The following is a 16391-nucleotide window of genomic DNA, read 5'->3' as shown; positions in this document are numbered from 1 at the left end:
AAATAAATATCACATCTCTGACATAAACTTAATATCCCTGAATATAGCTCACAAAAACAATAAAGCAGCCTACACTATGCAATGGCATGATGAGGTCCGGTCCAACAAAAAACTGGACAGCTATAGTAAACTAAATAGATCTGATCTTACTGTTTATTATATACTGAGAACTGATCTTATTGTTTATAATATGCTTGGACAACACAAGTGCTCTTGTCATGTCAATAAAGTTTTTTTGAATTTGAATTTGAGAGAGAGAGAGGGAGAGAGAGGGAGAGAGAGGGGGGAGGGAGAGAGAGATGGGGGGGAGAGGGAGAAGGAGGGAGAGAGACGAAGAGAGAGAGAGAGAGAGAGAGGGGGAGAGAGAGTAAGGGGGAGAGGGAGAGAGAGTAAGGGGGAGAGGGAGAGAGAGTGGGAGAGAGAGAGAGAGTAGTAGAACGTAGTACCAGTCACTGCATGTCTCCACCCGTGTGACCATTTTTTAGTGGGTGGGGGTAGATCCTCATGAATGTGACCATGGCAACCAAAGGCCCACATATCCCTGGTGGAGCTACTTACGAATATGACCATGATGACGAAGGCGGCCAGGTAGGAGGTGCGGGCCATCCACATGCTGACGAAGCGATAGTGCTCGCCCGACACCACGTTACGCAGGAACCCTGTCAATCAACAAACACACACACGCCATCAGGGTCCCACTCACACACAAGCCCACACACACACCCACATTAGGAGCTGTGTACACACACTCAGGTTAAATTGGACAACGCACGTGTGTGTGTGTGTGTGTATGTGTGTGTGTGTCAACATGCATGCAGCCATTTACATCATGCAAACAGATAGAATTGACAGAAACAGCACCCACAACGAACATTCAATCAACCTGTTGGGCTCATTATGTGCACAATCTTACAGTTCCAATACTCTTACACAGCCTTACTGCCCTTATTCTCTTCTTACTGTCACGTTATTGCTGAGCTGTTGTTATACCTGAGAGCAAAGATTAACCAGAGGCTAATTCCTTGTTTGTTTACGCAAACCTGGTCAATAAAGCTGATTCTGATTCTGATTCTGGACAACAACACAATAACTGATGAAAGTAAACATCTGAGCAGGAAGCGAGTACATCACACCTCCTGCTGTGTAAGCAGTGTAAACTGTGTGTAAATAGCCTGGGTGAAGGCTATAGGAAGGCAACCCTAACGTTAGCATTAGCTGATGCTCTTCAGAGTGTAAATAGCCTGGGTGAAGGCTATAGGAAGGTAAGGTAACCCTAACGTTAGCATTAGCTGATGCTCTTCTGTGTGTAAATAGCCTGGGTGAAGGCTATAGGTAGCTAACCTTAACGTTAGCATTAGCTGATGCTCTTCTGTGTGTAAATAGCCTGGGTGAAGGCTATAGGAAGGTAAGGTAACCCTAACGTTAGCATTAGCTGATGCTCTTCAGAGTGTAAATAGCCTGGGTGAAGGCTATAGGAAGGTAAGGTAACCCTAACGTTAGCATTAGCTGATGCTCTTCAGAGTGTAAATAGCCTGGGTGAAGGCTATAGGAAGGCAACCCTAACGTTAGCATTAGCTGATGCTCTTCTGTGTGTAAATAGCCTGGGTGAAGGCTATAGGAAGGCAACCCTAACGTTAGCATTAGCTGATGCTCTTCAGAGTGTAAATGGCCTGGCTGAAGGCTATAGGAAGGCAACCCTAACGTTAGCATTAGCTGATGCTCTTCAGAGTGTAAATGGCCTGGCTGAAGGCTATAGGAAGGCAACCCTAACGTTAGCATTAGCTGATGCTCTTCAGAGTGTAAATGGCCTGGGTGAAGGCTATAGGAAGGCAACTCTAACGTTAGCATTAGCTGATGCTCTTCAGAGTGTAAATGGCCTGGGTGAAGGCTATAGGAAGGCAACCCTAACGTTAGCATTAGCTGATGGGCTTCAGGTGTGGCTTTGACTGTTTTTAAATCACTACATGGGCAGGTATCAAACATGTCCCACACACACCTGGACACACCCTGTTCTCACACACACAAGGGTGACCGTGCTCTCAGCATCTGTGCACTGCGCCTCTGGAACAGTCAACCACAAACCCTTAAATCAGCATCATCTGTCACTGGTTTTAAATCTCTTCTAAAATCCTATTTATTCAGACTTGCTGTTAACAGTCATTGAGTTCCTGTGTACCAAATGGACGCTGATGCCACATGTGTCCTTGTCTATATGATTATACTGTATGTCTTTCTCTGCTGTTTTGGTTGTTGTCTGGAGGTGTAAGCTGTTGTTTATGTTTTAATTATCTTTAATCTGTGTCTTTTCATCTGTGAAGCACTATGGTATGAAATGTGTTATACAAATTAAACTTACTTACTTACTTACTTACTTACTGACTAGGTGAATGTTCAAGATTCAGCCTCATTTTTAATCTCGAGTTTTATCATGTCATGAGAAATGTCTGCCTTATTCAGAGTCAAAGTTGAAAGCTTGGGGACCAATAACCTACAAACGTCCATATCCAAATCGGAAATAAAACACACACACACCTTTGTTCTCCTCGTTTTCAGCCAGAGCTTTGACGCTGGACATCAGAATGTCATCGTAGCCCAGAAACTCATCCAGCAGAAAGCGACTGAAGCCATCACCAAAACACTGGTCCTTCATCGGATCTGCAACACACACAGAACACCCTCATTTACTAGGTCCCATCAGAACACCCTCACTTACTACAGTAGGTCCGATCAGAACACTCATTTCCTACAGTAGGTCCGATCAGAACCAACGTTCTCTTGTCATTAAGGACACTAGCGGGGAACAAAACCTTACTTTACTCCACATATGCAACCTTATAGTGTATTTAGAACACATAACGTTATAGTGTATTTAGAACACATATGTAGCGTTATAGTGTATTTAGAACACATATGCAGCGTTATAGTGTATTTAGAACACATATGTAACGTTATAGTGTATTTAGAACACATATGCAACGTTATAGTGTATTTAGAACACATATGCAACGTTATAGTGTATTTAGAACACATATGCAGCGTTATAGTGTAATTAGAACACATATGCAGCGTTATAGTGTATTTAGAACACATATGCAGCGTTATAGTGTAATTAGAACACATATGCAACGTTATAGTGTAATTAGAACACATATGCAACGTTATAGTGTATTTAGAACACATATGCAACGTTATAGTGTAATTAGAACACATATGCAACTTTATAGTGTATTTAGAACACATATGTAACTTTATAGTGTAATTAGAACACATATGCAACGTTATAGTGTAATTAGAACACATAATGTAACTTTATAGTGTAATTAGAACACATATGTAACTTTATAGTGTAATTAGAACACATAATGTAACTGTAACAGTGCTCTGTTCTGGATCACATGATGAAGCCAATTGAGGTTGAAAGCTGGGGGGGGGGGGGGGCGGTGGGAGTGTGTGTGTGTGTATGAATGAAAGAGAGTGATCTTAAGGTGTTTAGTAGCTAGTCAGACTCTTGAAACTGTAATACTCTCAAACAGACTAATAATAGGAATTACACACACCAACCACAGGGATTAGGGTCTGGGACAGTGTGTGCGTATGGCCATGCAGGCTCCTTATACAGGGGTCTCTGTGTGTGTGTGTGTGTGTGTGTGTGTGTGTGTGTGTGTGTGTGTGTGTGTGTGTGTGTGTGTGTGTGTGTGCGCGTCTGGCCAAGCAGGCTTTTTATAAAGGGTTTGTGTGTGTGTGTGTGTGTGCGCGTCTGGCCAAGCAGGCTTTTTATAAAGGGGGGTGTGTGTGTGTGTGTAGCAGGGGTTACATGAGGAAACATGAGCATGTGTGCAATGAGGCCATGCAAGAACAGTGAGCATATGTAAGCGTGCATGCGAGTGTGTGTGAATTTGTGTGTGTGTGTGTGTGTCCTACCTAGAGTGACCACCATGACGGGGATGTTGAGACGTTGGCAGGTGGACTGGGAGGGTGTGTGTGTGTGTGTGTGTGTGTGTGTCCTACCTAGCGTGACCACCATGACGGGGATGTTGAGGCGTTGGCAGGTGGACTGGGAGGGTGTGTGTGTGTGTGTGTGTGTGTGTGTGTGTCCTACCTAGCGTGACCACCATGACGGGGATGTTGAGGCGTTGGCGGGTGGACTGGGAGGGTGTGTGTGTGTGTGTGTGTGTGTGTGTGTGTGTGTGTGTCCTACCTAGCGTGACCACCATGACGGGGATGTTGAGGCGTTGGCAGGTGGACTGAGAGGGTGTGTGTGTGTGTGTGTGTGTCCTACCTAGCGTGACCACCATGACGGGGATGTTGAGGCGTTGGCGGGTGGACTGGGAGGGTGTGTGTGTGTGTGTGTGTGTGTGTGTGTGTGTGTGTGTGTGTGTGTGTGTGTGTGTGTGTCCTACCTAGCGTGACCACCATGACGGGGATGTTGAGGCGTTGGCGGGTGGACTGGGAGGGGGTGTGTGTGTGTGTGTGTGTGTGTGTGTGTGTGTGTGTGTGCGTGCGTGCGTGCGTGCGTGCATGTGTGTGTGTGTGTGTGTGTGTGTGTGTGTGTCCTACCTAGCGTGACCACCATGACGGGGATGTTGAGGCGTTGGCGGGTGGACTGGGAGAGTCGTAGGAAGCCGTACTCCAGAGAATACTCCACTATGTACTCCTCCTGGGGCCACACTGCACACAAACACACACACACACACCCACGCACACGCACACGCACACGCACACGCACACGCACACGCATATGCACACGCACACGCACACGCACACGCATATGCATATGCATACGCACACACATGCACACACACACACACGCACACACACACACACACACACACACAAACAGACACACACACAAAAGGATGCTTAACAAGGATAATAACAAACATACACACATTTCCACACACACACAAAAGGATGCTTAGCAAGGAGAATAACAAACACATACACATCCCCACACACACAGATATTTAAGAGACTCACAAACACAAACAGATACTCAAGAGAACCACATACACGCTTCAGAGGGAAACCCACAAACAAACACACACACTCTCAAGAAGTAAGCCCACACACTTAAAATAATGAGTGGGGTCGCTACTGGCCTGAGAACCCTCTATTTTCTTTTTAATGCAAACGGGAGCGCATGAACCACATCAATCAAAGAGGACAACGTCCGTCTTGTGATCATCCGTCAAAGCGCTCTGCCGCCATTCAGCACCATTATCAGCACTCTGCCGACAATCCCCAGCATTATCAGAGGCTAGGAGGAGCTCATTAGATCTCATTTCAACATGGCTCATTGATAACAACCATAAAACAACAACAATAATCACCAGGTCCTGCAGTGGGTCATGTCACCGCGGTCACTGAACACAGGGGCATTGCCCTGTGTAGCATATAAGCATCTGTGTGTGTGTGTGTGTGTGTGTGTGTGTGTGTGTACCCTGTGTAACATATAGGCTACAGAGCCATGATCCACTTAGAAACCCAGGGGGCAACAACCTCCAAGCACACATATCTCTATGTTACCTCACACTGAACTCTAACCGTCTGCACCATAAACCTACACAGAAACACACAGAAACACACACACACACGGGTCTCCTTGCTGCTATTGAGCAGTAACTGCTCAATAGACCCCCTGCTCAGTAGACTCCCTGCTGCCTGTTGCTAGCGCTGCTCTCTCTGTTGCTAGCGCTGCTCTCTCTGTTGCTAATGTGTTGTTAGCGCTGCTCTCTCTGCTGCTAACGCTGCTAGCGCTGCTCTCTCTGCTGCTAACGCTGCTAGCGCTGCTCTCTCTGCTGCTAGCACTGCTCTCTCTGCTGCTAATGTGTTGCTAGCGCTGCTCTCTCTGTTGCTAATGTGTTGCTAGCGCTGCTCTCTCTGTTGCTAATGTGTTGCTAGCGCTGCTCTCTCTGCTGCTAATGTGTTGCTAGCGCTGCTCTCTCTGTTGCTAGCGTTGTTCTCTCTGTTGCTTACGCTGCTCCCTCTGCTGCTAGCGCTGCTCCCTCTGTTGCTAATGTGTTGCTAGCGCTGCTCTCTCTGCTGCTAATGTGTTGCTAGCGCTGCTCTCTCTGCTGCTAATGTGTTGCTAGCGCTGCTCTCTCTGCTGCTAATGTGTTGCTAGCGCTGCTCTCTCTGCTGCTAATGTGTTGTTAGTGCTGCTGCCTCTGCTGCTAGCCCCCCCCCCCCCCACACACACACACACACACACACACACACAAAGCTAGCATTGTTCCCTCAATGATGCACACAATGGTACGCAGGCACTGTAGGCAGGCAGGCGTACACACACACACACACACACACACACACGCTCTGCCACTGTAGAACATAGCTCTCTGGAGTGTTCTAGAACCCTGGCCCTCCCAGAGAGTAGAGGTGACTACATCCACCATCACTTGCATTGGAGGCGCGTGACGTCACTCTCCCTCCATCAGATAACCCCTCTATAATGAAGCTCCATATCTGCAGATAACCCCTCTATAATGAAGCTCCATATCTGCAGATAACCCCTCTATAATGAAGCTCCATATCTGCAGATAACCCCTCTAATGAAGCTCCATATCTGCAGATAACCCCTCTATAATGAAGCTCCATATCTGCAGATAACCCCTCTATGGTGGAGGCCCATATCTGCAGATAACCCCTCTATAATGAAGCTCCATATCTGCAGATAACCCCTCTATGGTGGAGGCCCATATCTGCAGATAACCCCTCTATAATGAAGCTCCATATCTGCAGATAACCCCTCTATAATGAAGCTCCATATCTGCAGATAACCCCTCTATGGTGGAGGCCCATATCTGCAGATAACCCCTCTATGGTGGAGGCCCATATCTGCAGATAACCCCTCAATGATGAAGGCCCATATCTGCAGTACAGCTCTGAGCCCACAGCATCATCAGTAACTAAAGCAGTGTTATACGCACGCATATCATCAACAACTGGGCAGCGGAACAAATCAGAGACAGAGGACAGGAGAGACAAGTGAGGGTGATGAACTCTACAGTGACCAAGACTAGGTTAGGACCAGACAGACTCTAAACCCTGCAGTCCAGACTCCAGACTAGAGGACATCGGGTCTCTATTCCACTAACATCAAGGACATCCAGATGTGTGTGTACAGCAGGAGAAGGGGAGGAAGGAGGAGTGCAGCTGACACAGAGAGAGAGAGACGGATGGAGAGAGAGAGATGGAGAGAAAGAGATGGAGAGATATGCTCTCACCGTGAGCTGCTATCTTTGTCGGGGATGGATGGGCAGGGTGAAGGGAGGGGAGAGGAGAAGAGGAGAGGAGAGAGTAGGAGAGGAGAAGAGGGGAGGAGAGGAGAGGAGGTGAAAGGAGGGGAGAGGAGAGGAGGGGAGGAGAGGAGAGGAGAGGAAAGAGGAGGAGAGGAGAAGAGGAGAGGAGAGGAAAGAAGAGAGAAAAGAGAGGACATGAGAGGAGGAGAAAGGGGAGGAACACAGACAGGCTGCCAGTAGCGCTGAGGTGTAAATCTGCATTTAAATTACATTTAATTGGTAAACAAACACAGGTGGAGTAGTAAACAAACACAGGTGGAGTAGTAAACAAACACAAACACAGGTGGAGTAGTAAACAAACACAGGTGGAGTGGTAAACAAACACAGGTGGAGTAGTAAACAAACACAGGTGGAGTAAACAAACACAGGGGGAGTGGTAAGCAAACACTGGTGGAGTAGTAAACACACACAGGTGGAGTAGTAAACAAACACAGGTGGAGTGGTAAACATACAGGTGGAGTAGTAAACAAACACAGGTGGAGTAGTAAACACACACAGGTGGAGTAGTAAACAAACACAGGTGGAGTAGTAAACAAACACAGGTGGAGTGGTAACTGGAACTGCACCTCACCGAATCTGCATATGTTGTATTTGCTTTGAGTTGGCGAATTTGAGCAATTGTTCTGAGAAAGCGAATTTGAATAGTATGCTGAAATTAAATTAGCTGTAATTAAATTGAAATTGAATCGCAGTCAACTTGAAACTGAATATAAAAAAAATATATCCATATATTGTAAAAAACTCCATATAACAGGCCCCGGTGTAGCCAGTTTAGAGGTCCCTCAGTACTACTGCATGGACCTGTGTGAGAGTGGGAGGAGAACAGAGGGGAGGAGTGGAGGATTGTAGGAGTGGAGGAGTGGAGGAGTGGAGGAGGAGGGGGAGGGGGAGGGGGAGGGGGAGATGAACAGAGGGGAGGAGGGGAGGAGGAGGAGTGCTATCTGAGCTACTGAGACAGAAGAGGGAGTCAGAGGACTCATAAGGAGGAGGAGGAGGTGGAAGAGGAGCAGGAGGAGGAGGTGGAGGAGGTGGAGGAGGAGTGCTGTCTGAGTGTGCTACTGAGGCAGTGGAGGGAGTCAGAGGAGTCATAAGGAGCAGGAGGAGGTGGAGGAGGAGTCATAAGGAAGAGGAGGTGGAGGAGGAGGTGGTGATGGCTGGTGGTGCTGGAGGTAGCTTTACCTGCTCGTGTTAGCATCTCTAGCTCGGAGACAGTGTCCTGCAGCGGCTGCATACCTTTAGTGGGCGCTTGGCTGAAGGACAGATCCACTGAGTCGTTCAGGCCCAGCGCAGACCCTCCAGCCGCCACCGACGCCTTCAGACGCGGCTCCATATCCAGCTCAAACTACAGGGAGGGAGAGAGGGAGGGAGGGAGGGAGGGAGGGAGGGAAGAGAGAGAGGAGGGAGAGTGAAAGAAGAGAACAGAAGAGAATAGGGAGGAGGGGGAGAATGGCAGAGGAAGCAGATGGAGGAAGCGACAGATGGGGAAAAAGAGGAACAGAGAAAAGAGAGAGAGAAAAGAGAGAGAGAAAAGAGGGAGAGAAAAGAGAGAGAGAAAAGAGAGAGAGAAAAGAGGAAGAGAGAAAAGAGGTTGGAGAGTTAGTGCACAATGGTCATTCATCTGCACTGTGTGTTTCCAACTAGGCAACAAAACAACATCTCCTCCCCAACACCCTCCTCCCTCCCTCCATCCCTCTTCCTTCTTATTCTCTCCCTCTCTTCTCTTCCGCTCATCTCATCCCTCCATTTCTTACTCTACATCCATGTCTGTCAGTTCACTTCCTCTCTTTCTTTCTGCACACTACACCTTGCCATCTCTACATTTCTCCCTCCTCCTCTCCCTCTCTCTCCCTCCCTCTCTCCCTCCCTCTCCCTCTCTCTCCCTCTCTCTCCCTCTCTCTCTCCCTCTCCCTCCTCCTCTTCCTCTCCTGCACAGAGCTATTCTCTCCCCCCCCCATCTCCTCCTCCTCCCCCTCTTCCTGCCCCCTCCATCTCTCCCTCTCTCTCTCTCTCTCCTCCTCTTCCTCACCTGTACAGAGCTGTTGTCGAACATCTCCATGGTCATCTCCTCCTCCTCGTCCTCGTCGGGCGAGAGGTGCTGGACGGCGCCGATGGCGTCCGCTGGGTCCGCGTGCTCCTGCGGGCCTCCCCCGCCGGGCTCGTCCCCCTCGGGCTCCTTGACCAGCCCCTGGAAGCCCTCGGTCTCGTAGAACTGCAGGAAGATGGGCGCGCGGCTGGAGTTACGCTGGATCTCCACCCGCAGGATGCCGTCGCGAGGCCACTTCTCCCGCACGTGCTCCAGGCAGTTGATGGGCGAGCGCGAGAACGCTATGTGGATGTACGCCAGGATGAAGAGCACAAACAGGGCCTGAGGAAGACGAGGAAGACGAGGAGGAGGAAGAGGACGGTTATTAATGAACGCTATGTGGATGTACGCCAGGATGAAGAGCACAAACAGGGCCTGAGGAAGTCATTTATACACATCATTGTTATATCAACCACTTAACACTGTTAATCACCACAGAAGGGACAATGACTTATGTGAACTAACGAATTATGTGAACAAAGACTACAGGTGACCACAAACAACAACACTGGCAGAGCTAAGAGAGATCTCCATAAACAACAACACTGGTGCAGCTAAGAGAGATCTCTGTAAACAACAACACTGGCACAGCTAAGAGAGATCTCCGCAAACAACAACACTGGCACAGCTAAGAGAGATCTCCACAAACAACAACACTGGCACAGCTAAGAGAGATCTCCACAAACAACAACAACACTGGCACAGCTAAGAGAGATCTCCACAAACAACATCACTGGCACAGGTAAGAGAGATCTCCACAAACAACAACACTGGCACAGCTAAGAGAGATCTCCATAAACAACAACACTGGCACAGCTAAGAGAGATCTCCACAAACAACAACACTGGCACAGCTAAGAGAGATCTCCACAAACAACAACACTGGCACAGCTAAGAGAGATCTCCACAAACAACAACAACACTGGCACAGCTAAGAGAGATCTCCACAAACAACAACACTGGCACAGCTAAGAGAGATCTCCACAAACAACAACACTGGCACAGCTAAAAGAGATCTCCACAAACAACAACAACACTGGCACAGCTAAGAGAGATCTCCACAAACAACAACAACACTGGCACAGCTAAGAGAGATCTCCACAAACAACAACACTGGCACAGCTAAGAGAGATCTCCACAAACAACAACACTGGCACAGCTAAGAGAGATCTCCACAAACAACAACAACACTGGCACAGCTAAGAGAGATCTCCACAAACAGAGATGCGCTTAATTGGGTTCCATGGGAAAAGCAAAAGCAGGCTGACTGATGTACTGCTGTACTTATGTGCTGTTCTCTGTTCTAGAGATGATGTACTGCTGTACTAATGTGCTGTTCTCTGTTCTAGAGATGATGTACTGCTGTACTAATGTGCTGTTCTCTGTTCTAGAGATGATGTACTGCTGTACTAACGTGCTGTTCTAGAGATGATGTACTGCTGTTCTAGAGATGATGTACTGCTGTACTAATGTGTGCTGTTCTCTGTTCTAGAGATGATGTACTGCTGTACTAATGTGCTGTTCTCTGTTCTAGAGATGATGTACTGCTGTACTAACGTGTTGTTCTCTGTTCTAGAGATGATGTACTGCTGTACTAGAGATGATGTACTGCTGTACTTATGTGCTGTTCTCTGTTCTAGAGATGATGTACTGCTGTACTAATGTGCTGTTCTCTGTTCTAGAGATGATGTACTGCTGTACTAATGTGCTGTTCTCTGTTCTAGAGATGATGTACTGCTGTACTAATGTGCTGTTCTCTGTTCTAGAGATGATGTACTGCTGTACTAACGTGCTGTTCTAGAGATGATGTACTGCTGTTCTAGAGATGATGTACTGCTGTACTAATGTGTGCTGTTCTCTGTTCTAGAGATGATGTACTGCTGTACTAATGTGCTGTTCTCTGTTCTAGAGATGATGTACTGCTGTACTAACGTGTTGTTCTCTGTTCTAGAGATGATGTACTGCTGTACTAATGTGCTGTTCTCTGTTCTAGAGATGATGTACTGCTGTACTAGAGATGATGTACTGCTGTACTAATGTGCTGTTCTCTGTTCTAGAGATGATGTACTGCTGTACTAATGTGCTGTTCTCTGTTCTAGAGATGATGTACTGCTGTACTAATGTGCTGTTCTCTGTTCTAGAGATGATGTACTGCTGTACTAATGTGCTGTTCTCTGTTCTAGAGATGATGTACTGCTGTACTAACGTGCTGTTCTAGAGATGATGTACTGCTGTTCTAGAGATGATGTACTGCTGTACTAATGTGTGCTGTTCTCTGTTCTAGAGATGATGTACTGCTGTACTAATGTGCTGTTCTCTGTTCTAGAGATGATGTACTGCTGTACTAACGTGTTGTTCTCTGTTCTAGAGATGATGTACTGCTGTACTAATGTGCTGTTCTCTGTTCTAGAGATGATGTACTGCTGTACTAGAGATGATGTACTGCTGTACTAATGTGCTGTTCTCTGTTCTAGAGATGATGTACTGCTGTACTAATGTGCTGTTCTCTGTTCTAGAGATGATGTACTGCTGTACTAATGTGCTGTTCTCTGTTCTAGAGATGATGTACTGCTGTACTAATGTGCTGTTCTCTGTTCTAGAGATGATGTACTGCTGTACTAACGTGCTGTTCTAGAGATGATGTACTGCTGTTCTAGAGATGATGTACTGCTGTACTAATGTGTGCTGTTCTCTGTTCTAGAGATGATGTACTGCTGTACTAATGTGCTGTTCTCTGTTCTAGAGATGATGTACTGCTGTACTAACGTGTTGTTCTCTGTTCTAGAGATGATGTACTGCTGTACTAATGTGCTGTTCTCTGTTCTAGAGATGATGTACTGCTGTACTAGAGATGATGTACTGCTGTACTAATGTGCTGTTCTCTGTTCTAGAGATGATGTACTGCTGTACTAATGTGCTGTTCTCTGTTCCTGCGGCCGCTCGTAAACGTGGCCAGATGATGACACACAGTGCAGGGGTGTCCTGCGCAGGGGCAATCTTTTAGAGAGTGGGAGATGATGGAGATGATGATGATGATGTCCATCACCAAGGTGACTGTGTCCATGTTGGACTTGGCTCTCCCATCTGACCAAGTGCCTTCACTGTCCTGCAGGCGGTGACTCTGAGCTCACGCTGCGCTGTGCTGATGCAGTGTCGCTTGCTATGTTTGAGGATGTGTGTGTGTGTGTGTGTGTGTCTGTGTGTGTGTGTGTGTGTGTGTGTGTGTGTGTGTGTGTGTGTGTGTGTGTGTGTGTGTGTGTGTGTGTACGTGCGTGTGTGTTGTGTTTATGCGGTGTCTGCTGTCACTCTGAGGTCAAACAGCATTGTGCTGATGCGGAGTCGCTGCTGTGTATGAAGGTGTGTGTGTGTGTGTGTGTGTGTGTGTTGATGCGGAGTCGCTGCTGTGTGTGAAGGTGTGTGTGTGTGTGTATATGTATGTTGATGCGGAGTCGCTGCTGTGTGTGAAGGTGTGTGTGTGTATATGTGTTGATGCGGAGTTGCTGCTGTGTGTGAAGGTGTGTATGTGTGTTTGTGTATGTGTTTGTGTATGTGTATGTGTATGTGTATGTGTATGTGTATGTGTATGTGTGCGGAGTCGCTGCTGCCATGTGGTGCACACTGCACGTTGCCATGGCGATACAAGCTTGTCTTTCATTTCACATTACTCATGACACCTAACCCAAAGCAATTAATTTAATCTAACCCATTTATAATGCCCTGTGCGGGGGGGTGGCACTGCTAATGCCCTGTGCCATCCTGTGAGGTGGCATTGCTAATTCTGCCCTGTGCGGTGAGCTGGCATCGCTAATAATGCCCTGTGCGGTGAGCTGGCATCGCTAATAATGCCCTGTGCGGTGAGCTGGCATCGCTAATAATGCCCTGTGCGGTGGGGTGGCATTGCTAATAATGCCCTGTGCGGTGGCATTGCTAATGCCCTGTGCCATCCTGTATGATGGCATTGGCTGTCTAGTTAGCCTGTGCAGTGGGTGTGATGTCTGGTGATCTGATGCTGCACACATGTCCCTTCCTCTGCCTCAGTGCTTCATAAAAACTCCCTTTGCATACACACACTAGTATCAGGAGTGACCAGGAACACACTGGCCTCAGTAGAGTCGAGTGACCAGACACACACTGGCCTCAGTGCTTCATAAAAACTCCCTTTGCACACACACTATTATCAGGAGTGACCAGGAACACACTGGCCTCAGTAGAGACGAGTGACCAGACACACACTGGCCTCAGTAGAGACGAGTGACCAGACACACACTGGCCTCAGTAGAGTCGAGTGACCAGACACACACTGGCCTCAGTAGAGACGAGTGACCAGACACACACTGGCCATTGCTGGACAGGAGCATAGCTCTACCAGCAGCACTCTTGTTAGGGTGCCTCTCAACATGCCTCCTCGATCCTCGAGGGGCGTTCCCACTGATCTATAACTAACACTGGATAGACTATCCCATTGTTTCCCCCCCCATCATTCTTTATGTAGATCAGTGAGGATCGAGGCATCGAGGAGCGAGGGAGGACGTATAAACGCTGCATGAGAGGCACCCTGAGTCATGTGATCATGACACGGAGCCCACCGCACACAGGACTTCCGGCAGATGTGATGTCACACTTGCTAGAGGAGGCTTCCTCTCGGTCCGCACTCCGCAGGGGAACACCTGCTCCGTCAGCATCGGATCATCACGGAGCACTCCAGCGCTGGCTGCACTGACTCCGCACCGCTGTGTGTGTGTGTGTGTGTGTGTGCTGCACTGCACCGCTGTGCAGCACTGACTCCTGCCCACATGATGAATGGCCTAATTACGCAACCGCGTTTCAACATACAGACTGTAAATTATAGTTAGGAAAACACCCACTTTGCTGCCTTTGCGGCTTTCTGCGCAGGGTGTGTGTGTGTGTGTGTGTGTGTGTGTGTGAGCAGAGCTGAGTAAGGACAAATGAGCAGTGAGCGGCCGGGGAGGTCGCCACTCAGTGGGGGTGAAGTCTAGATTGGGGAAGCCTCTTGCTGAGGCCTATAGGAGGGCTTGATTTGTGGCTGTCAACCCAACATGACGTGTTTGGTGTTGGAGTAGTTCGATTTTAATCGTGACTGAGCATACAGTTATGGCATCTTCACTTCAAGCCTCTTCAAGGCAGTATGCCTCTACCAAGGCGTCACAGAAAAATCCGATTTTTGTCTACGAGCGACACCAAGCATGCGCAGTACTCTAGCAGCTAATTGAGCGCTTACCAAAACAAAGCCAGCTGTCTGTGAACACGCAGACTGCACCCACCAAAAAGCATCCTAACTATTCTGCTCAGTGTCAACTTCTAGCATAACCGCCATAGTTTGGCCCAACTTCAAAACAAATGCAGTTCCTACTTCCTTCATTTCCAGAAAAAAAAAACAGGTCTTCTACTACAGGGTGAATAGTCAAATACTTGCCCTGTCTGAAAAAGAAAAAGCACTGTTGCGCTCATGAAAAAAACACGCTAAATAGTACATCATTTGAACTCTGAGTTTGAGTTTAAAAATGCCATACCTTCAACAGGACGAAGAACTCGAAGATCCGACGGAACGATGGTGGGAACAGTCGTGCATAGGTCACTGCCATCTTAAAGAACAGGGCGTGAAAGAGTCGGTCCCGCACGTTGATAAGTGGGTTTTGGTTTATGTTAGGATTTCTGATCCTATTCGCCCCGCCATTGTTGTTTAGGGGGATGTTGTTGTTGTTGACATTACCCTGATTCTCAGACATTGTGCTCTCGCAGAATGCTTTCGTGGAGAGTCTGCTTTAATCGGGTTAGGCTCCAAGAACTCGCGTCTACTGGTGTTCCCACCGCACGAGCTAGCTATACAGCTAGCGGATAGGTGTGTTAAAATAGCATTAATGTTCCCAGTGATTGTGGCTGGACTGTCACTGGTTCAGTGGTTAACGGTTGAAACACACCTCTTCTTCACGACCTTTAGTGAATTTAAACTCAAGTTCTAACGTTGTCTCACGCACTCTGACCATTTCCTTTTGATGACTATCATTAGCATAGTAACTTTGAAATGGCTCCTCCGCCTTCCAATTGATCCTTCAATCGTTGCAGGTTCAATGGGAAAGAACACTAGTATGTTGAATTTGCTGTTAGCAGGGGCTGTTTACATGTGTAGCTAACTTAACCTACACACTCCCTGCTCTTTTTTGCAAATCGATGTCCGTTTTGTCAACTAGTTAAACCGGTGACAAATGGGAGTCCTAGCATTCTGTAGGACAAATTCTCCTCTGTTCGGTAGCTCCCGTGAAATGTAGCAAGCAAGATTTCTGGCAACAATATTTTCCAATACTCACTAGCCGATCAACAGCATCAGAGCAGGCTAGCCTTGCTAACGGGTACGTGTGCTATAATGCGCACTTCAATGTGACATCAGCTTGCGTTTCTTTCACGACGTTTGATTTGAGCTTCACGGATAACTATATCCATTCACTCTGCAGACGTAACCTAACTTGGGGGAAAGCCCCAACTTAGTATCAATAAATGTCGGCTCCTGACTCGCTGGAAAATTGTGAAAAAATAAATGCCTAGCTAAAGCTCGCTTCGTTATGCCATATCTGACGTTCCCATCCGACATATGCTAGCTGGAATAGCTAACTCTCCAGAACCCGTATGTGCAAGTTGCAGTTCTCTTCCAATCGCAAACTTCTTTCCTTGTAGGTTCAGTCGGTTACACTTTACGGTGAGTCAATCCGTCGGTCACGAATTATGTCTAATATTTTACTGACTGTGATGCACAAATGTATAAATTATACGTATCTGGAGTTCCCGGACCTGTTTACACAACCATTTTCTCAAGCTAAGTAGTTCGGAGGAACAAACAATTGCAAGCAAGACAACATCCTGCCGAAGTAAAGGTGACTACAAGAGGTGAAAAAATGATAGCGCCATCTACAGGTGGATGACCACATAACGGTTGTTGTTTTACTCCATGTCTGTAGGTGGCACTAGTAAGCACAATGCCAGGCAACATCGAAA

At 47.4% G+C, this 16391-nt stretch overlaps 1 protein-coding gene across 2 annotated transcripts in view; it reads right to left on the bottom strand.

The window, feature by feature from the left end:
• Window positions 1-16211, bottom strand: part of tmem259 (transmembrane protein 259) — a 21393-nt gene extending 5182 nt beyond the window's left edge. The window contains exons 1-6 of one of the 2 annotated variants that reach the window (XM_062555701.1): window positions 14915-16211; window positions 9328-9666; window positions 8481-8643; window positions 4558-4668; window positions 2533-2655; window positions 559-659 (exon numbers count right to left, since the gene is read on the bottom strand). In XM_062555701.1, the coding sequence (XP_062411685.1) occupies window positions 559-659; window positions 2533-2655; window positions 4558-4668; window positions 8481-8643; window positions 9328-9666; window positions 14915-15130 (1053 nt within the window). In that variant the 5' untranslated portion in view covers window positions 15131-16211. The remainder of the gene's footprint in view (window positions 1-558; window positions 660-2532; window positions 2656-4557; window positions 4669-8480; window positions 8644-9327; window positions 9667-14914) is intronic. The other variant, XM_062555702.1, reaches the window with a different exon arrangement.
• Between the last annotated feature and the right edge of the window lie 180 nt (window positions 16212-16391).

This window comes from Sardina pilchardus, chromosome 15, assembly GCF_963854185.1.
Source record: "Sardina pilchardus chromosome 15, fSarPil1.1, whole genome shotgun sequence".
In the NCBI taxonomy this organism is placed as follows: Eukaryota; Metazoa; Chordata; class Actinopteri; order Clupeiformes; family Clupeidae; genus Sardina; species Sardina pilchardus.
This window is presented reverse-complemented; position numbering and strand designations above follow the sequence as displayed.